The 22,621-nt window shown below is 41.5% G+C and overlaps 2 protein-coding genes across 10 annotated transcripts in view; one reads left to right on the top strand and one right to left on the bottom strand.

Annotated features, from left to right (window-relative positions):
• Positions 1 to 2,316: 2,316 nt before the first annotated feature.
• On the top strand, positions 2,317 to 15,768 carry CD164 (CD164 molecule). The gene is made up of 6 exons (XM_083497939.1): positions 2,317 to 3,175; positions 7,168 to 7,254; positions 8,843 to 8,917; positions 11,176 to 11,229; positions 12,601 to 12,708; positions 13,040 to 15,768. The coding sequence occupies exons 1-6, from the start codon at positions 3,067 to 3,069 to the stop codon at positions 13,201 to 13,203; spliced, it is 597 nt and encodes a 198-aa protein (XP_083354065.1). The 5' UTR covers positions 2,317 to 3,066; the 3' UTR covers positions 13,204 to 15,768.
• Positions 15,730 to 22,621, bottom strand: part of LOC310704388 (uncharacterized protein) — a 59,200-nt gene continuing 52,308 nt past the window's right edge. For 8 of the 9 annotated variants that reach the window (XM_083497731.1, XM_083497733.1, XM_083497732.1 and 5 more), the window contains 6 exons: positions 22,113 to 22,265; positions 20,691 to 20,900; positions 20,128 to 20,248; positions 17,719 to 17,781; positions 16,698 to 16,831; positions 15,730 to 16,410 (listed from right to left, as the gene is read on the bottom strand). In XM_083497731.1, the coding sequence (XP_083353857.1) occupies positions 16,300 to 16,410; positions 16,698 to 16,831; positions 17,719 to 17,781; positions 20,128 to 20,248; positions 20,691 to 20,900; positions 22,113 to 22,265 (792 nt within the window). In that variant the 3' untranslated portion in view covers positions 15,730 to 16,299. The remainder of the gene's footprint in view (positions 16,411 to 16,697; positions 16,832 to 17,718; positions 17,782 to 20,127; positions 20,249 to 20,690; positions 20,901 to 22,112; positions 22,266 to 22,621) is intronic. The other variant, XM_083497734.1, reaches the window with a different exon arrangement.

Raw genomic sequence — 22,621 nt, 5'->3', positions numbered from 1 at the left:
CTATCGCTGCTCAGTAACGTATTTAACTCTTGGTGGGTGGATAGCTATCAAGCTATGAGATATGACACTGAGTCAGACCATTGGTCTATTTTGCTAGGTACTGTCTACCTGGGAGGCGGGCTTTTTTTCTCAGCTCAGCAAGCACTGAGGACAAGCCGGGGACCATACCGGGAAACTTTATGGAAAATGTGTTCTCTCCCACTGACATTTTCCCAGTCAAAATTCACCCCCCAAGCTGTTTTCTCTCTGCATCTTTTCCCTCATAAGGAAGCAAGCAACTGGGCCAGGAAAAATAGCTCAGTGGGAACGGAGCAGGCCTGCCTAATGGCCCTGCTGGTTTTGTACTCATGACTGCAGGTTCCTGTGACTGCTTTTCTTTTAAAATAAAATGCCGGGACAAAATTGCATACTACTCTGCATCCTGCACAGTTTGGCTAAATTTATAATGGATGCTTTAGTTGAGATTACTGCATTGCAGGGGGTTGGACTAGATGACCCTCTGGGACCCTTGCAATTCTACAATTCTAATATACTAATGCATGACTTTTCCACTGGTTGACTGCATTATATAGACAAACATATTTCACGTGAGATTTGGAAGGCTTCTTCAGCCAGCTCCTTATACTGAGGGGATCCAGCTAGTGTTTACTGTTATGTGTCTGAGCTTCAGATTCCCACACCATCCTTCTTCTCCTCTGGCATTGCAGTGAGGAGGCTGGAAGCTTTTGTTTCTGAAAGTAATTAACTACACTACAGTTTAATCTTAATAACTTCAGTTGATCATTTATTCTATCATGATCTCTATTCGGGACTTATAACAATTATGTATACCCCATCCTGTTTCTTTAAGGCACAAGAAAGTTTAAATACAGTCAGAACATGGTAAGAAAGAGACATCAATTGCGCTCTGTTTCTCATTTGTATTTCACTGACATAATTTTGGGAGCCAGAGTGTCTTAGCTGGCTCATCTACAGACTTTGAAAGAGGTTGAAAAGGCACTGTATTTTTTTACTCCAGTTGACATTTTAAGGGAATTTTTGATGCTAAAGCTATGTAGCTATCAGAAAGATTCATAAAATATTCTCCTAGGAAGTGACAGTGTGTCCTTTTATTCAGTAAATGGCTGTCCCTAAGAAAAATGGTTAAACAGTAATTGGTATTGTCTTTCTTCAGTCAGCTGAAATGAAACAGATGCATACTTAATAAGAGGCTTACTGCATATATTTTTCTGGTGCAAGCTATAATGTTCTTGGCCATTCTCTTTCTTTGGCTGGGCATCCTGTGTTTGTAATGGGGATCCATTTAACAAAGAATGACAAGAATCCTCTCTCATTTCCCAGTGTTTTATCACAACAGTCCTGTGGGTGAAGGCCACATTAAATGCAGCCTTGAAGGAACAGGAGGTACAAGTGCAGCATGCTTCTTGTCACTTCACATCTCCATATTGTCTGACAATTTTATTTATCTGGACATTTAGAACCTTCCTTTCTGTGAGAAAATCAAGTAGGTTCATTGCACAAGACCTATTAAGTTATTTCACAATCTGAATTTTCCAGTATGTGACTGAATCCCACCTGAAAATAGTGAGTGTAGAAGCACCCCAAATTTCATACTTGCACCTTTCAGAAGATTAGTAGTAGTGAGCTGTGCACAAGCTGTTTACTTCTCTGCTATTACTGATACTCTCATTGAGGAATGTCAGTATTCCTGGAACACTATTTGCAAGCTGCTCTGTAGGTCAATTTCCACCTAAAAAGAATAATCAGCCAGGAAAGTGGTGCTGTAACTGGAATCGACATTCTTTCTATCACCCTCTTACAATTTTAAGTGCATACACAGCCTTTCTGTACACCGTTGTCCCTGGCCTTGTATCTGGACTGAAGTTTTGCTTCAGTCACACAGAGTTCATCATTTAAGATGTTTTGCTGCCCTAAGCAGATGAACTGCATGCTCCAATTGGTGTGACCAGGGCTTCTTGGTAATGTCGCACAGGATCCTGGCCGTCATGTGTGGCCACCTGGAGCAGACCAAGCCTTGTGCCTCGATATCCTCTGCATATAAGCATTGCAGTACTGTATTACAAAGTGTGCACCTATATGCAACACCAGAGAAGCTGCTTGGTTTCTTAGTCTGCCCAGTCAGCTCTCCTGTTAAAGATTGACTTCAAGCCCTCTGGCAGTCATTATCCCTCACCCTTGGTTGTTAGTCTGTTTTTAACGAGATATTTTACATTGTTGTGACGCGCCCTGGGACCTTGCAGCGAAGGGCAAGTAACCTAATACAAAAATAATTTTAGGCTCAGGACTTAATGCATTGTCTTCAACGTCTCTGCTTTTAGGTGATATTGTTCAGCTCGCCTGCATTTGGTGGGCAGCGGGGCTTCTGCTCATTCTACTGAGTGGAGTTTAAGCCCTGCCATCACTACTGCCCGTCTGGTTTTTGCGGCTTGCTAAACGCAAAGCGTATTTCTGACGCTGCCCAAGGTCAAGAACTACCAGTTAATAATTTCACATTGAGACTTAATCGCTTTTCTCCTATCACAAAGCTATTTAAGTGATCCCAGCGCCAAAGATCAATATTGATCTTTCAACGACACCCGCGTCTACAAAGCAACCCATGATCTAATTTTCGCACGAATTGAGACATCAAGTGACAATCGAGCGGACGTCGAAGCAGCCACGCCCGCTCCGTCGGGATCTTTCCACGCCATTCGAGGTTTTGGTCACGTGACGAGGAAGCGGCTCTTTCCCTCGAGGGCCGTTCCATTGCAGCAGGCGGGGGTGTGTGCGCGCTGCTTGAAGGGGTTTACGCGTCGACGAGACCATCTCTTATTACGCAGGGAGCTGAGAGAGAGAGACAGATCGCGCACGCGCTGGCGCTTGCCTCAATCCACGCGTCAAACGGCTCGCGCGGGCCGCCCAACGGCCGCGTCACGTGACTGCAGACTTCGACCGGCCGGGAAGCGGAGCGAGTTGCGCGAGCTGAGGGCTGAGCCGCTTTTCCCGTCGTTGTTTCTTCTTTCCTCGTGGGGCGAATTCCCCTCGCTTACCTCGCCGAGAGACGCCATGAGCTGCTTCAGCCGCCTTCGCTGGGCTGCCCTGGGCTGGGCGCTGCTCCTGCTGGTGGTCGCCTCTTGCTTCACGTCCGCCTTGGCCGCGGCCGAAGAGGAGGAAGGTGAGGAGACGGAGCGGGTGGGTGGGTGGGCGGCGCAGGGCTTCGGGAGCGAAAAGGCTCCTGGCGTCGCGGCGCCGTGAAGCCTTGAAAGCGAAGCGGGGGGAGCACAGGGGGCCCGGAGGCTGCGACGCGCTCTGCGCGCCAGGCTCACCTCCGCGCGGAGATAGCCGCCCTGGCCTTGACGGACCGGCGCTGGACGGGGCTCGTAGTGCAGCCCCTCCTCGAAGAAAGGAGCCCCGAGGGCGGAGGGAATGAAGAGAGGGGGGAGGTGGTCTTGTTACGGGTTGCCAAGGGGCGGAGGCGAGGCGGGGGGGCAGAGCGGACCTCCGGCACTGACCCCCCTTTACTCTTTTGAAGGCATGCAGGACCCCCCCCCCCGCTAACGTGGAATTCCCCGCTCCCCACGTGGCAAACAGTTGATTTCGCTCCGAAAAAGGCCGAGGGGTTGAAATGGTTAAACATGGCACGCAGCTGCTGAGGGGCGAACATGGCCCCGCCGCGGCTGCAGTTCAGTTCAAGCACCGCGGTTCTTCCGCGTCAGGGGCGATTCTAGCCCTAGTTTATTGGGGCAGGGGCGGCTTCTGCGTCCCCTTCTCTTCCCTCCGAGAGAGGCATCGGCAGGCAGGAAGAATGCGGGGAGGCAGGATTCGCGGCGTTGGGAAGCTCGGGTCGTGGGAAAGGGTCCGCCCACCGCCAGACCTGAGGCTCAGGAGAGTTGCCTTCTCGTCGCTTGTAAGAGAAACGAAACCGTGGGGTGTGGTGGTGGGGATGAAGGCGGCGGAGGGCCACTGGCAGCTGCCCCGCTCGGTCTGGTTTCGGATTGTGTTGGCTCCGTGTTCGCTGCGCTCCCGCCTCCCCTTCTGAAAAGTTTACGAACATTCGAGCCGAGACAATGCAGCAACGTTGCCCTCTCCCTTCGTGTATTTATTTATCCTGCAGTGACGCACGATCTGTATATCAGCTATGAGTTAACGCAAGGGATGAAGTGCAAGGATTTATTGTTCAAAAGCCCTAATTCTTTACAGCGTAGGAGCTATTTTGAGAGAGGTTGCAAGAGTCTAATCGGCAATCTGACCTCTATTTTCAGGGAGATAACACAAGTATTTATTTGTTTTCCTCCTTGCCTTTCTATCATCATGGTTGTTACGATGGCACCATCAACTTTCATGGCACTGGGCAGTATATAAGAGGTTTTGTCTAAATTAACAGGATGAAAGCTATAAACAGAAAAAAGTACTTTGGTTCTCTTATTTTAAAGCTGTGTTCATTTGTTTCTTTGCAACTGCACAACTGATGGAGGCAAGTAAGTTGGGAGAAGGCCTTGAGGGAAAAGATTTCCACCCTCCAAGGATTCCCCTGCTGATGTGTTTTAACAGCTGCTTTTGCGATGAATGTCTGTAGAAGCTGCTATTAAGATGAGTCTAGATTTCTTTTAATCAAATGCATTAAAGGTTTTCAACCTAATATACCATAAAATTCCAAACTAAAGAGAAAAATGAAAGAATGTATCAAACAGAAAGAAACTAAAGACAAAATTAAAGTAAGATAATCTTCATAAAACACAAAATTATAAATATATTTATGTAGCCCTTGGTCACCATTTTATCTTAACCTTCACACACACAGAGAGAATTGAATTCTCCCACCTGAGAAAAGCCATTCTGACCTGCCTCATAGAGGCCCTATCCTCTCTGTCAGCTCCCTGTACAGGATGAGTCTAGATTTTTTTCTCCCCCAAAATAAATTACCTCACTGGAGTTTTCTAAATTGTTGACATTCATTTCTGCTCACTTATTCACACATTACATAGCATGCAAGCCCATCTTTTAAAACCTATTGAAAACGGTTTGACTAGAATTAACCTGAAGGACATAGAGCTGAGTTGGCTGTTCTGATGCTAGATATCTTGTGCATACTTCTAACAGATAAACCCACATTATTATCTATTAAATTTGTATACTGCCCTTCATCAAAATGTCATAGGGGGGTTCACAACATAAAAATACAAAATGAGAACACAAAATATATAATAAAAACAAACCAATAACTCCCTCCCACAAACACATTTCAAATTCTGTAGAATGTTTATCAGTTGAAAGTGGGTGGTGGTGGTGCTAGTATCATTCAGCCTGTTTTGATTTAACTAAATGAGAAAATAAAGTGGAAATGGAGGAATGAAATAGTTTTATTTACTAATATCTACTTAGAACTCTTAATTTGGGCATTCAAAGAAGTTATTCCTACGAATTTCATCTTAAACGACCAATTGCTTATTTTGAGTTGGATAACATTTTAGGATACTTCATCTTTGGCGTGTTAGCTTGCAGGTTCACTCTGGAGGCCCTTCTTTGAGGAACATTTCACACATCATTGTTCTTTTGTATAATTAATGCACATAATTAACTCGTTTATAAATATGTATTTAATGCAGTATGCTACTAAAGTACAGCTTTTCAAAGGTGTCGCTTCTGATATTATAGTGTATCTTGCACTGTTAATGCTCTCCTCATAAAAGAGGAGTGGAAAACTTCAAATAGTTGATTATATGCAGGGCTCTACGAGCTCCTTCCTTGCCCACCAGCAATAGTTTTCAGAAGAGGGGAAAGGTCATACTTTAATTCTCAAAGCAGATATCTCATTGCAGTAGTTTACATATTCCTTGGCACTGGTGGGGCTTCAATTGGAGTATGAAATTAAAACTAGAATTGTTTCCCGAACATGGCACACAAACTCATTTCAATATATGTGCTTAATGGAATTAAAGCAAAGCTGGCCAAGCCTATTCCTAGGAAATAGGAGGGAAGATTTGTAAGACATGGCTACCAGGGCGGTCAGCATTGACCAGGGCTCCTTCCTGTGCCTACACACAGTGACTGAAACCTATTTGTAGCTATGTGCAAAGGCCTGAAGGCAGTTTGTGTTATTTCTTTTATGAATTGCTTTCCATAAAAATCTCAAAGAGGAAAGCAATTTCAGATCTGGTACAAATGCAGAGGTGTAGTATTTTAGGCACCGATAAGCTAAAATAATAGGTCTAATACAGCATTCATAACAATCTTTGGAATTTAGGACTTACCATCACTGTCATTGTGAAAGGTCTATAATATAGCATCTCGGAACTGCTACATCTGACAAAGGACACTTGCAAGCAAGAGGTAGTGAGGCCAGAAGTAGCCTCCATTTATTGGTGCTGTTGCAGACCACCACCAACACATAGGAGCCAAAAAGCTAGCTTTCTGGTTTTCTATAAAGTTAGGTCATCCTCAAATAATTATTCAATAAACGATCATTTTCTATGTCATGCAGCTCTAATTGTGAATCACGTTGCCCTACAGATGTTGCCAGTGTACACCTCCCATCAATCTGACCATTTGCCATGCAAGCTGGGGCTGATGGGGGATAATGTCTGGAGGGTCCCACCCACCCTGACTTACTGCCACATTCAAAATCACTCATGGTTTGTCTCCCTTAGACAAACCATAAGCAGTAAGCCAAGAACAAACATTAGTTACCGTTTGTATTAATGATGGACATTACAGACTTGGTATGCTAAAATACAGTAAATTAAACTAACAAAAAATGTGGGAAGCATATTGCTAAAAACATTAAGACAAGTAACAAACATTTGTTTACACAAATAAGAAGGAGCCATGGAGGTAGTTGGGCTGTTCAGCAATGAATAAATGGTAAAGGAAGACAGGAAGTTTACATAAAAACTGAATGAATATTTTGTGTTGTCCACACTGCAAAACTAACTCAACTAGAAGTAACCAGAAATGAATGTCTAGGGTCCTTTCTCCTTGGTTACAGGTGTTAATTTCTTATGTTAATTTTTCATTTGAAAATAAAAAACAATTACTTTATAGTGCTTTTGTTGATTCACATTTAACACACTTCTATACCTCAGGGGTGCCATAGACTGTTCATAATTTGTAGTGACCTTTTGAAATTGTGATCTATCAACTGTTTAAAAATGCATTCTTCCTTTTTAGCTGGCTGTGAAAAACATACCAACTGTAGTTCCTGCATTAGTAGTACTGACAAGTCTGAAATAAACTGCACCTGGATTTTCTGCAACGGTAAATGGAATTATTTTGAATTGTAATACAGTGGTACCTCGGGTTAAGTACTTAATTCGTTCTGGAGGTCCATTCTTAACCTGAAGCACCACTTTAGCTAATGGGGCCTCCTGCTGCCGCCGTGCCGCCAGAGCACAATTTCTGTTCTCATCCTGAAGCAAAGTTCTTAACCCGAAGCACTATTTCTGGGTTAGCGGAGTCTGTAACCTGAAGCATATGTAACCTGAAGCGTATGTAACCCGAGGTACCACTGTACCTATGTTTGCTTTTTCTGGCTTAATAGTGGTTGGCACTTACTGAGGTGTGAAACCTGGACTTATCATTTTTGAGCCAAACTGCATGCTAATAAGCCCACCCTCTGTGGACACTGCCACACTCAGAGGCTGTCTTCCGTTGAGGAAAAAGATGCATATCTGTGTAGTTTGTCCTTTGGGCTGTAAGCTGGGGTTCAGGCTTTTTATTTGGGGAAGGGAGATTTTCTGATCAAGCAACAGGCTCACTATTGGAAGTGGGCAAAGGACACAGTGGAGTAAAAAACGGCAACCAGAGAAAGCCATGGGTGTTGAAAAAATGAGGTGGGGAAAAATAGGAGCGTTTGAGGCTGAAATATCAGGGAGTTGAGGAGGCAGAGGCCTGCTGGGTCTTGAAACTTGAACCTGGCAGCAGCTGTTTGTTTAAAGTTGCATGGAAGGTTTTGTCAGTTGGGGCTTTTACTACTGCTGCCCCACAGAACCTTATAACCCTAAGGCATGGGTCAGCAAACTAGGGGCCGTATCCAGCCCAATTGCCTACTGAATCCGGTTCACGGACGGTCTGGGAATCGGCGTGGGGATTCTGATTGTTCGGGCTGCGCCATTTCCCCCACACACCGCGGTGGTACCTTCTCCCTCCCTCCCTCCTGGTCTTCTCCTGCCTAGAGGAAGGGGGCTGGGCTTTGTTGAGCTGCAGTTGGCTGAGCGCCATTTTAAGCAGCTCCTCTCTGGAGCCAGCCCTTTCGCGCCACTCATTGTCCCTCCACTGCTGCCAGCTTCTGCTGCTTGCAGGGCACGGGTAAGCAGCCACCAGGGCTCGTCCGGTGCTGTGGAGAAGGGAGGGGAGAGTCAGGGGGATTCTCCCCCCCCCAAAAAAAATAGTCCAGCCCCCCACAAGGTCTGAGGGACAGTGGACTGGCTACCTGTGAAAAAAGTTTGCTGACCCCTGCCCTAGGGGGTCAATGAAGACCAAGAAGCAGGAGTATGATAAATTTCTTTTGAGTTTTACATACTGACCAGCTCATTTCTCAGTTTCTGGTTTTTCTTTGGTGTGTGTGTACTCTGGTGAAATACAGTCAAACCTCGATTCCCAAATGGCTCTGTTTGCGAATGTTTTGGCTCCCAAATGCCGAAAACCTGGAAGTAAATACTCTGGTTTTCGAACATTTTTTGGAAACTGAACGTCCAATGCAGCTTCCACTTGAGTGCAAGAAGCTTTTCTAGGACAATGAAGATAAATGTTTCTAATGGAAACTTGTAGCCAAAATATTGCATTGAATGTTTCACTCTTGGAAAACTAAACTGAAAATTCTTCCTCAATCTTCTTTTTCTGTAAGGTTCTTTGTCCTACTGTACAAATGCAACGGAAAGTGATAACTGTACGTCTACTTTTAGAAATGAAACTTGTTCAGGTAAATATTTACTACTACACTTGTGATGTAAAACCAATTCATTGTTTAGGATCCATGCAGTTGGGAATGTTAAAGTCTCCAAAGCTGGGGTTGCCAGTGCAGCACTTGCAGGCGCACATACATCCAATGAAACCTTCATTGACTTCCACAGCATCCCCATTTCCTCTTCTGTTGGGTATATTACCCCTCCCCCACCATAATTAGATTTCAAAATTTGGTCTTAATAGAAAGCTTTTCTCAAGCTTCATTATTGTGGGAGTATATGTGGATGATCATCCTGGAGAATGTTGCTGGGGAGGGAAATTAAAGCCTTCCCTCTCTAGCTGCACATTCCAGGAAGATCCGTTTCCCCACTCCTAAATTAGGTGGGGCGGGGATGGAAGCTGAAACACTTTTTTCAAGCTGTATTGCTGGTGGAACATACGTGTGTGGGACTCACGGGTTTCTCAGTGTGCCCACTGCTCCATAAATGTTGATGATCCCTGACCCAAGGCCACAGGAGAGGTTATTATTGCTGCTTCACAGATCTGCCACACCGGGGACAATGGAAGAAGTTAGGTAAAAGGCCCAGTGGAAGAGCAGGGTAGGAGGTGTAGAGGTTTTTAAACATGGGTTTCTTGGATGTAATCTGGCAAATTACCTTTTATTTAATTATTCCCCCACCAATATTGAATAATTAGCACTTGAACGGATAGCAGAAGCTATTTTCTGTCCCTATGGTAAAACAGTTGGGGAAGTGTAATTTCACTTAGGTTGTATGGGAATATCTTCAGACAGGAGTAACTATTGCATGCCACCAACAATATTGATCAGCTCTTGTCTATTGCAAGAACTGGACAGCTGTCAAACAGTAAGTGCTGTAGTAGTTCACCCTTTCTCTTTCATTCCACTACAAGTAGATTCTCATGGATAACATGGCTATCTACTGCTTCAGGTAGTGGTGAGTGTGCAATAGCAAATTGATGTTGTGTGTCTATCCAAATAGGAGGAGTTTGGAAACATAGGATCCTGCCTTTTATTGAGTCATACCATTGATCTATCTAGCTCAGGATTGTTCACTGACTGGCTGTGACTCTTAGGGTTTCAGAAAGTATTCTTTTACAGCTTTAACTGAAGGTGCTAGGGATTCGAAAGGGACCTTTTGCATGCAAAGCATGTGCTCTTACTGTACCACAGTTGAGGACCTTTTAACTGAGCCACGATGAAAATGCTTTTTGAAATAAGAAGAAGGTGAATAATTGCATCACTTTAGGTATAGGCTTGGTGCTTTGTTTGTTTTTTAGGATGGGCTGTATCTGAGGGATGTTAATTTGTTAGTGAAACATCTATTTTTTAAATATTTGCCCCACCATAGTAAGATGCCACGTGTAGGTAGAGCAGCTGTTTTTAAGACCAGTGGGCACACTTTAAATATTGAGAGAATGCTGTGGTTGACAAGGCACAGTCATTGTTTCTTCCCAGCGTCCTGCTTCATGTTTACCAGGGGAAGTCAGTGATGTTCTGCTGGTCCTGATCATGGAGATACAGTAGTTCAAGACACAAAACCCTTTCCCCCCTCGATGCCATTCATAAACCAAAGCCTAGGTTGTAGTAAGGCCCATTATACACAAAGAGACTTACTTGTGAAGTAGACATGTATATTATTGTACTGTTAGTGTGAATTCTTAACGAGTGCCTGGCTATCAGAAGATACGCCTTAAAACCCCTTTGCAGTTTTTTCACATTTTGCATTTGCAACATGGGAAGGTAATTGTTTAACATCCACCTGCATATATAAAAAAATTGTCCAGTAGCACCTTAGAGACCAACTAAGTTTGTTCTTGGTATAAGCTTTCTAAGGTGCTACTGGACAATATAGAAAGGTAGACAGACAGACTGTGTCAGATCAACACGGCTACCTACCTGAATCCACCTGCATGTGTTGTGCAGTAGTATGTGCAGAAAATAATTTATGGGTGGGTACCTAATCTCAGAAGAATTCACCACAGTAAAGATGTAAGCTGAAGGGCGAAAGTCAACGTTTGGGGCCAGTTACAATTGTAATTGTATGATCTGTTCTCCATCACAGCCTCAGATGTATCTTGGGAGCAGAGGTGGCTATTGATAATATTAGTACCTCTTATAGCATAATCCACATCTCCTTGGAATTAAGAGCTATTGAATTCAATGGAGCTTATTCACATGTAAATGGGGTTAAGATTGTAGCCTCAGTGTTTAAATATTCTGTTTTCTGCTTCATACTTTTGTGTGTTTTTTAGCTCCTCCTAAGCCTACCACAGTTGCACCTACCACAGCCAACACTTCTACCCCAGGTAACAAACTTTTGTGCATTAATAAGTAAATAAGTATAAAGGCTTCACCTGTAATAAGGTTTCCAGGATTACTCTGTGAAAAGCAGAAATGAGAGCTCATGTTTTTATCCAGTTTCTTGAAATGGCTTGATCACTATAAAGGTCAGGCAAGTAGTAGTAGTAGTAGTAGTAGTAGTAGTAGTAGTATATTATTTATACTCTGCCCATCTCTTTCCCCAGCCACTCCGGGCATCTTCCAACACAATATTAAAATACAGTAATGCATCAAACATTAAAAACGTCCTTAAACAGGGCTGCCTTTAGATGTCGTCTAAAAGTCTGGTAGTTGTTGTTCTCTTTGACATCTGGTGGGAGGGCGGGTGCCACCACCGAGAAGACCCTCTGCCTGGTTCCCTGTAACTTGGCTTCTCACAGTGAGGGAACCGCCTGAAGGCCCTCGGCGCTGGACCTCAGTGTCTGGGTAGAACGATGGGGGTGGAGATGCTCCTTCAGATACCAGTACTATGAGTTGCAGGCCAGAATACTGATAATTTCCTGTCCTTTACTGAATTGTCTTTGATCACTAAGGTAGATGATACAATTTATTGATAGGAGAAAAACCTGTCTTGAGAATTCATGTTAGTGAAGAGCATGTAGTAGAATTAGCCAAGAAAAAATTTGAATGCACAGAGGAGTGACTACATGTACACTTCCTCTACATGCATACTTTCATGTTTCTTTCATTCTCTTCTGGAATGTCAGGAATCAACATTATTGTATATATGGCAGGCGGTTCCTGGGATCTGTGCTTAAATGATTTCTACTTGTCTGGTTTTGTTAATTGTCCACTTTGTTGGGGACTTAGCTTCTTACATAACCTCAGTAATGTTTTCCCTAATGTGTTTAATTTTTGATTCTTGAATTATATTGTATAGATTTCAGATAATCTCATAATTTGAAAAAAAACACCATTGCCTTCAAAATGGAGGAAATGACTTTTTAAAACTACTACCAATTTTTCTATCCATGCATAAATATTTTTCATTTATAATTATTACTGTGAAATGCATCTAACAGTGCCTTTGTTCTGCAATGCCCATTCCGATCGTCAGGAGGAGGGGGGGTTGCGGGATCCCCGACACCGCCCACTCACTCTCGCGAGGCGAGTGCCAGCCTCGCGGGAGGCCCCGGGATTCCCCCAATCTGCATACCCTGTGTTGCCAGCCAATCGGCTGGCGGCAAGGGCGGGCCTTAGAAAGGCCACTTAAGGTCGGGGCAGCCCTCGGCTCGCCCCTTTTCGCCCGTGAGGCCACGCGCTCAATTTGCTCAATTTGTAAGATTAAAATAGTTATTTAAAGCTGGTTCCAAGATGTGGTATTTTCTTTGAAACAGGTCCTACACATAACGCAACTGCACCAGCCAAACCTACTTCTGCCAGACCTACTGCTTCTAATAGTACAATAGTTACACCTGCTGCTAGCAACACAACTTCTACACCAGGTAATGTTTGATTTATAGCAAGATTAAAATCAGTCATGTCACAGAGACATTAGCATCTCTCTCGCATGCACATACATATAGCTCTCAATCATGTGCACTCAAATCATACTTGTGCATGAATGCAGACCCCTCAGTTGGTGAAGGAAGTGCCTCTTGTTTAAAAATAATAATCCAAAATATTATTATTTTTGGTGGGGGGGGGATCCAAGTGGTAGGAATCCAAGACATTAGGGCCACCAACCTGGTGCTCGGTGGTGATCCATGCATTAAAGAGTAGCTTTCTAAATTTGCACAGCCTATCACTAGTAACTCTACTTCTTTCATTTGACAGGCTCAGCTTCTCCCCAACCAACTTCCAAACCATCTCCACACAAATCCACCTTTGATGCTGCCAGTTTCATTGGTGGTATCGTCCTAGTACTGGGACTGCAAGCAGTAATATTCTTTCTCTACAAATTTTGCAAGTCCAAAGAACAAAACTATCATACCCTCTAGAATACGTTACTTTTAAGTGGACTTTACAAGGTCAACATTTGTGGTTAGCTGCACCAAAATATCTTTATTCCTTATAGAAGACAGCAATTCAAAATACTCTTATTCTTCAAGACTTTTTTTAAAAAAGAAAATGTTTCTGCAACATGCTTGGAAGAAGGTTGTATGAATCATGTTTTGCTCTGCAAGAATACTTGCAATATTGTGCATGAATCCTCATTGGCTGTCTGAAATTTCTTTAGTGGCTGCTGCTGTGAAACCGTTTCTTTTATCTGACATGCCAAATGTAGACTTTAATAGTAACTGTATTCATTGGCAGCAGTGTTCTTGATAGATAACTTTATGATTGCAATTGATAAGTTAGCCTTAAATGCAGTGCCCCCTACATTATTATTATAATTATTATTATTACTATTAAAATGTGAATTCCTGGTGACTTGGCATAAAACACTATGTGTGTGAAAACTGGCTTTTTATAGTGTACTGCTAGGAGATTGGGGCAAATTTCTAGAACTATGTTTTTTTCCTTAAGGATTATGGAAGCCCATATTTTTCTATACTTGGTGTCAGAAGGATAATTGTTTTCTAATGTAAGCGTAAGCAGCCATAGGAAGAATGATAGTCAAAGAATGCTAGTTCCTTGGTGCATAAGGAAGAAAGACCAGTGCCTTAATGAGTAGGCTGCAAACTGATACGTTTGTGCCATTTTATTTGTTTGAGGTACAGTGAATGTCATTCCACTTGCAGCAATTTCATTCTAGTAGACACATGAACTTGGGCATTATTTATATATATTTGACTTTATATAAAAGTTTTTGTGAAGACAGATATGGAAAGAAAACAGTGTAAGCAATCTTCATATACTGTTCCTAAAGCCATGTGTCTCTAGCCTTCAAAACACTTGCCTTGGAAAGTTCTATTGACATGCTTTACATTTCAGAGCAGTAGTTTCACATTTTGTGATTGCAATTCGTGGATATTACAAACCTACCATAATTCTGTATGGATTTGAGAGAATATTTGCTCTTATATCAATGCAGTTTCCTTCCTTAAGTTTCATAAAACACAGATAGTCATGGTGGAAGTAGGCAGCCCGAGCACTTGGAGCTATGTAAGTTTTTGATAATTGTCAAAATAGACTGCTAATCCTTGTTTTGCAGGTTATATGGCAAGCATAGTTTAAATGCTAGAAATGCAACGTTAAGTGATGCTTTTGGATTAGCTCTATTGCTTGCTTGATTTTAAGCTGCTGCTGATAAGTCTGGATTTATGGCTTATTGCAAAATTTTACTGCATTTTAATTGCTCAACTTCTCTAGCCCTTGTAGCTAATAGTATTCACTTCAATAACATTGCATAGAAAGTTTATTCATAATAATACTTAGCAAAGAGTACTGTAACTTTCAGGCAACTGCACTCCTAAAAGACAATCAGCTCAGGTGTATGAAATGGTAAATTGATCAGCCAATTTTCAGCAAGCAACACATCTGTAGTAGGTGGTATTTAATGGCCTTAAGCTATATAGTCCATTGTTTAACATAATTCCCCATCTCTTTTAGCTTCATAAATTTAGATAAAATATCTGAATATATTCTAAACCTTAAGCATAAATAAATGCACTTCTAAACGGTGACAGTTTAAAAAAAGCCTCTTTGCACTCTAAAGCTGTAATAAGCTTATGCTTAGTGGTGAGACTTAGAAATTATTTCTAGTTAGTGTTGCTTCCTTACTGGCTCTTGAATGGCTACGTCTTGTAAACTTGTAGCAGAAGATTTCAAGACTTAACAGTGCAACTTGCAGTTCCAGAATTGAAATTTGAGCCAATTTTATTACTGAGCCAAGAGTAAGTGCTGTTTAAAACACCACTAAACAGTCATGTATTCTGTGCTGATGTTAACATGAATCTTTCAAGTGCCTTAAATTTTATTACTGTCAGCTACATGTCTGTTGAAGGAATGTGGGGAGAGGAATTTTAGTCACTAGTCTTGCCCCATTGCCAGCAATTGTTCTTTTCCAATGACTTTAGGAAATTCAGGTCTCACTGCTACTCTTCAGGAAGTCTGCATTTTCTACTTGGTTGGGGTATAGATGTGTACCAGGTCTTTAAGACATTTCTAATAACTTCATGCAGTGGCATATTTGATTTTCTAGACCCAAGCTTTATCACTAACTTACCAAACCTTGGCTAAGACTGTGAGGGTGAGCCCTCTTACCTTCTATAGCTAGATCAGTGACAGTTGTTATTTTTCTGGTAGTGACATTAACCTGACTACGTACAAATTAGGTAAACTAATAGATTTTCACAGCTTCTGTCTGCTTTTTGGAGTATATGCATAGGGTTTTGGGTTTTTTTAACCACCCCTGTCTGTGAAATAGATTTTTAAGGCAGTGAATTGTGACTTCCAAGCTCTTAATACAAATTTTCCCTAAAATTTAACACCTGCAAGTATGTTGCATCTAGAATGGAATGTTATAGACATTACTGTACTGCATATGTGTGTTGTCTTCATTGGAAGAAAATGCAAACTACTTAATCACAAAACCAAAATAAATCATTTATTAAACTGTTTCTGTTCGTCTGTCCATCTTTTTCTCCTCCCAAAAAAATCCAGCTTGTTCTGGGCCATAAAAAGCAATGTGTGTTGTACATGGCCTCTCCATTTGCCAAAGTAAATTTCAAGTGGCGAGGATTGTTGGGTGATCTCTCATTTAAAGCTCTTTGTCAAAGACAAAAATAAGATGGGAAGTATACAGATGCAGCTTTATAAAATTATTTCATAGTATGACAAAACACAAATCAGCTACATAATTGCTTTGCAGAATTTGGTCAAAGTCATGCAAATGCACCATGGCCAGCCAAATAAGCTTGTTGCCATAAACACATAATATTGTGACAGTGCATTCCTTATATATTTGTTTGAATAAAGGCTTTCAGTTGCCTGTGCTGAATCTGTTGCTAGCTTCATCCAGTTAATAACCTCACGTCGTCAGATTTTTGGCACTAGAGAATCTGGTGGGAAAGAGGCTTATTAAAAGTTATGGAGAACTATAAGCAAACATCCCAAACCAGCAAGTAACTCTTCAAAGAAGCAGTAGAAGCTTATTTTTCAGATGTCTTCTGTCCACAAAACTGCACAGGTGACATAGAAGAGTTGTCTGTAAGAGCTGGCAAGAGAACATCTATCACGCTATTTCTCCACCCACAAGGTACCTTTAAATATAAATAAAAACTGTTGTAATTCTCATCTGTTTCACCTTGAATAGTCAAAATTTCATTCATTTTTTTGGGGGTAGATGGCTTCTCTTAACTGCTGTGGACCAAAAGTTTATTGTACAGGAGGAATTCCCTGAGAAGCATGAATGAAGAGTTCATCTAATATCACTATTTTATAAAGCAAGTCCTCAGTATAGCTTGCTTAACATGTCTACAACCCAATTGTCACTGCCTTGCATTAGAGATTCATACTAACATTGCTCCCCAAATACTTCACTACTCACCGTTTTGGGCCTCTGAATCTTTTCTGGTTTTATATTGCTGCTACCCACAGAGTCAGCAACCAAAAGCTGATGCCTGAAGTCCTTGGTTAACGTGAATGTTGAAATGCCTGTATTCTGGCTCCATGAAGCAGAGCCTGGAACATAATGTTAAATAATGTCATTTAAGTGCTGCCTTTGTGGAACTTTGTTCTAGAACATGTTTTTGTGTGCAAACACTGCTGACACTGTATTCCTTGGTAATACATTGCTGTTGACACTATTGTTTTGTAAAGGAGAGATTTCCATTTTTCTACAATATTCTCTCAGTCAATGGTTAACAGTTAAAATGTGAATGATCTTCGATGCGATTCCAATAAATGGTCTGATAACAATCGCGGTTTATCTAGTAGTAGTGTATATTAGCAACAGGCTTCTGTGTATCAATTTTTAAAGAAACTGTTTTCAAATTAGGACATGGTATACTATCTTAGGGCAATGGGAGCTCATTTCTTTTGTGAAAAGCTGCTACATGGAAGCTTGATGAGCCTCAGGATCAGAGCGATGGGAAATGGAACGTTTTCTCTCCGCCACTGTGCACACCACCCCAAAGACGCTGAAGCTGCTATTTGCATTTCAAGGATTTCTTTCATTTGTCCCGAATGGATGTCTCCCTTTAAATGCAAAGACTTCTGAGAAAACAATTCATGTCGCAGGACTTCCACAGTGGAAGAGGGTGTCAAACTCTCCCTCACCACCCTGCATGGGCCCAGAGACTCATGGCTGCTATTTCAAAACCAGAAAAGTACACATCTTACATCGTTAACTTTATGTCTAGGTTGACACTGAAAAGGACTAGCTTAAGGAAATGTGGACTTAAGGTGAGTTGAGAGAGAGGCTTTCTAAGAAATAATGTTGGGGGGAGGTATTTTTGTTTGCATTATTATATTGTGAACTGCCCTGGGAACTTTGGATGAAATTTACAGAAAGAAGTAGAAGAAAGCATCGTAAAACAGCTGATGCTAGTAGTACGATTCCTTTTTACCTGAAAGTGAGCGATTTATACTGCTGGCACTGTGTGAAGTATTAGCAGACTTTCTTCTTACAGCTGTAAAAGCCAAGGACATGAGTTAGATAATCTGTGAGAAGAATCCATACAAAGCACAAAATTTTAAAAGTTAACGACATCTGTTAAAAGTATTTTTATAATGTCTGTTGCTTTCCTTTGCCCAAAATGAAACATGTACAAGTTCATTTAAACTGCCCTTGCTAGCTCCACTTGGCAACCCTCTTCCCTTTACACCTTGCCTGTCCTCTCACAGCTTGATCCAAGCCCTATCACCATTAAACGGGGTGGGGAGACACTTCAGAGAGCAGTTTTCTGAAGCACTTCCCTCCATTAAACAGTTGGCTTGGGCTACCTATGTTTTTATGTATATAGTATGGCATCTCAAGACAAGCACCAACACTACTATGAGGTGAAAGCTAAGGCAATACAGCCAGTTTTCCTGCCTTTTTTATGCCCATGGTGGCCCACCACTGAGACCACCCCCCCCCACACACACTTTCAAGCCAATACAGTTATGCTGAAGCATCATTTGGGGGTCAGACCACATTCTATGTGGTCTCTGAAACAGTGGCAACACTCCGCAGTTTTATTATATAGTAAGATAAGACACCTTTGAAACAATTAAAGGTAGAAGACATGGCCAAATGTCTTTGCTTTCTGAGTCACAATGCACTTATCTTCTGGTAAATGTATTGGGCTGTACAGATAGCAAGATATGTTTGCGATCCTAGCACTGATTGAATCTAGTGCTGTTTAAATTGCCTTGTGTATCCCTTGCATATCCTTGCACTAAAATGTTAGGAGATACAGGTGTTACCTTTAATTGGACTATTTTGAAAGGCAAGAGTAAATTAAGATGAATTTTTTGCATGCACTTCAGCTGCTGAGTGTGCTGATAACTGAATTGTCTATGTCAGGCAAAAGGGATTTGAACATTAACTAGTGTAAGTGAACTACTTGTACAATAGAGGGTTCACCAGTAGGAAAAATTTTAGTTCATTTCTACAATCTTTGCAAATTAAGATGGCAATGCCGTGAGTTGTAGGCATACATTTGTTCCAGAAATCAATACTGTGCAATATACAGCCATGTAAACAGTTTGCTTCCTGGACTGATTTAGTAAAATGGACTTTTCTTTGGAAAGATAGCACCTTAAACTGCTACTCTCTACAATGCAACAAGACGTTCACATGAAACAATGGTCAGTCACTACTATTGTATCACATTAGCAATACACTTTGTCTCAGTTGTGTGTCTGTTCAAAAAGTATTCATTTAATGCTATTGCTTAAGGTTTAGAGGTGGGGAGCAGTAATCTGATCAGCTTACAAATTCAGTTTAGCATCTTTTAAATAGATTAACAAATTGGATCTACTTGGAGCTTTGGCTCAGCTATCAAACACAATGTAATATGACAGCTGGGGTGGTTAAGTGAATAGTCAAACTGGCTGAGAAATTAATTTATCCCATCCTTATATGCTCATATCACCATCCACATTTATTGCAATCTTGCAATAATATACTGACAGGACAACAAGTAGCTGCTTCATTGCTACAGCCTGCCAAATAACTTGGTACTGCTGCCTCCCATACAGGCTTGACACTAACACTAAGCCGCTTAGCGTAATGAGAAACTCCTAGTTCAAAGCAGCTGTTAGCTGAAGTGTGAGACAGGATCTAGGACCTCTGCCCTCATTGGGTTGTATCCAGACTTGCGCAAGTGAAAGTGCACTCCCTAACTTACTGAGGGGAGGGGGCATGAGTTCTGCATGGAGAAGATCCCCTTGTTAGGTCTTCCTTTAAAAGAAGTAGCCAGGTAATATGAAGGGCCCTCTGCCTAAGATTGTGGAGAGCTTCTGTAAGACAATGTAGACAATACTGGGCTTTACGGAGCTTCATGGGTTACCCAGGTGTGCACGCACCCTGAGAAATCTTCCTGCACAAGCTGCCTCAGCCTGAGTTTTGGCTGTTTCCAACTCCCTCTGCACTTCCCAGGCCTTTCCTGCCCCCCAGGAGAGGCTTTATAGGAGTTACAAGGCCACAATGGGTGCATGTATTTCTTCTCATGCAAATCTGGCAACAGCTTAGTGTAGGCACCTACTTCCCCCGCCACAGCCTGGGATGATAACAGGGTCTGTACTCTGTCTCTGTCTGTGTTGATCTATTCCTGGTATATGAGAGAGGGCATGGTGACCTAACTAAGTCCAAGGTCTGCATCTTTGGTTCACATTTAATAACCTATTAACCAGCACATTTACTGTTAACTGTTTAACAACCAAAGTAAAGTATAATGCATTTTCAAAATACAGCAGGGCATGAAATAAACAATCTATTGAACACCAATATTCTTGCAACCAGCTTTCATTCAACCTACATTCATTCATACCTGCAGAAGAATTTCTCTGGGATGTTGCAACTTCTGAGTCATACAGCTGATGCTGCAGCTCTTTTATCCTCTGGAAAGCATCCAGTTTTAAACTGCGTTCCTGGGACAGCTGACTTCTTACCTAAAAAGATACTAAATTTTTCTAAGCGAACATTACAGTTCCAAATCTATGTATCTTTGTTGTCCATTTATGAAAATGAAATACATAAGAGAAGGAAGGAATTGAAAGTTGCAAACTTTGAATGAACCTGCATGATTATATCAGATGCTGCTTGGTTAAGCAATATTTATGAAACTTTGGGTATTAATTGTGGGATGAGCGCTGATCATGCATACAGGTTTTTCACCCAGTCTGCACAACATCATTGGTGTCTAGTTGCCTATCTGCATTTTTCCACCATTAAACCTTGATTTACCCTTTTGGGATGGGGGTGGGATGGTTTGGTGTGGATAAGTATAAAAATCGCCCACTGTCAATGACCTGTTTGCAATATTAATCCCCCATCTTGGAACATATAACCACTGGCACATGAGCTACTGAAAGTATGTATTTATAAACTTACCTGTTGGATTTCTTTTTTAACCTTTTCCCCCTGAAGCTGCCTTATCTTGGATGATCTTTCAGTTTCTTCTGTTAGACACTGCAATCTCAGTTCTCTCTCTCCAAGGCTTTCCAGCATTTTTTCCAAGTTTGCTGTCTTAATTAGATCTAGTTGCTGCTTTCTGTGAACTTCTTGGTTCATCCTGTGTTCTACTTCCTGTAGCAAGTGTCCCTTTGCATAAAATACCAAAGAGATTTGTAAAACACAGGAGAAGAGAACATGGGTGATATCCAATGCTATCATACTCAGAGTAGACCCATTGATTTAAGTAGGTCTATTCATGTATGACTTACTTGGATATTATTCTTGGCACTTAAAAGGCAGATGAAGACAATTTTATTTCAAATAATATTTATTGGCAGTGAAGTTGTTCTTATTCTGCAGAATTTCTGGTTTAAAACAGTGTCCAATGTAGGAAAGATATAAACCAGAAATTCTGCAGAATAAGAACTGCTATGTGTGTTATGATGACATTATTTAATCTGTGTTGTAAATTGCTTTGGAAGATTCACTATTGAGCAGTTTGGATGTTGTAATAAGCTAAGCCAATACAACAAAATTTAAATGTCTGGGCAAATACAGACACATTAACACTTGCACCAATCTGACTTCTTTTGGAAAGGTCAAAGTGAGGGTTTCACCATCAAAAAACCCTCTCTCCTTCACTGTTAGATATTAATTACTATAAAACTTGTGTTAACTGTATTGAGGGTTGGAAGTATGCGGAGACATTTTGCATCTTCACATTTCAGATCATTGTATTTTCATTTCAGTTGAATAATGATCTTGAACAGTTTTGCTGAGAAGAGGCAAAATGTAATATATTCATTCTGTCTTTGCTGTCAACAGTAATGATTCAAGAAACAACACATTTGGCAAGTATTCTGATTCTCAGTATGTAAGATGGTTCCCCAATTTCACAAGGAGCTACAAGGAGCTGCTATGCAAATCCTCTCTAAGCCACTGCTATTCTTATAGGGTTTTAATTTCTAAATTACATCCATCTCTGGAATCTTAAATTGGTGTGGGCAGGCACATCACATAGTGCACATTTCACCTCCTACATAAGTAATATTACAAAGGTTCAGTGCCTCCCCCACTCTCTGCCAAGCAGTAGCAAGATTCCAGGAGTTCCAGGCGCTCACCCAGGATCATGATTCCATTGGGGGTCAGACACAGTGAAGGCAGTTGCATTTTAAGATATATGGTTTCTTTTACACCTATATACACCTAAAGTCTTCCATGGAGGGAGTGCAGAACATTACACCCCAAGACTATCTCTCATTGCCCATCTCATAGCTTCAGCACTGAAGTCAATGCGAGTGAAAGTAATTTGATTTGCTGTATAGATTTGCTGTATTACAGTAGAGTTTGGTTACATACCTGTTTGTCTAGCTGTTGCTTCAGCCTTTTATTCTCAGTCTGAGACTCTGCCAAAGCTTTCCTTGCAGCCCGCAGCTGCTGCTGAAATATAATCGCTTCTTGTTCTGCCATCAGCTTGGATTTCAGATACTCTTTTTTGTTTTGAATGGCCTCCTGTGAATGCAAAGGGTTCAGTAGGATGTGAAGTAGAGAATCAAGCCACAACCCCCCCCCCCAAACAAACAAACAAACAAACACCCTACACTGGGTTACTTAGGAAGAAGTGTTATGCAAAATATTTAAGTATTTGAGCTTGTGCCCTTTAACATGTAGAAAAAGAAACCCTACTTCTTTTAATTTCATGGTGTTTTTGCAATACAATAAAATTGGTTTGAGCAGTCGCAATCTTTCTGATGGGTATTGTAAAATAACCACATACAGTGCCAGGTTAGCGTAAGTAATCCCCACCACATTCTTTGTGGAAAAGGGTTGATGCATACAGTCATTTGTAGGTGGCAAGAGGTATTTCA

This window comes from Podarcis liolepis (genome assembly GCF_965112155.1).
Source record: "Podarcis liolepis genome assembly, chromosome: 3".
Classification (NCBI taxonomy): domain Eukaryota; kingdom Metazoa; phylum Chordata; class Lepidosauria; order Squamata; family Lacertidae; genus Podarcis; species Podarcis liolepis.
Note: the sequence above shows the minus strand (reverse complement) of the source record. Positions and strands in the feature narration are given on the sequence as shown.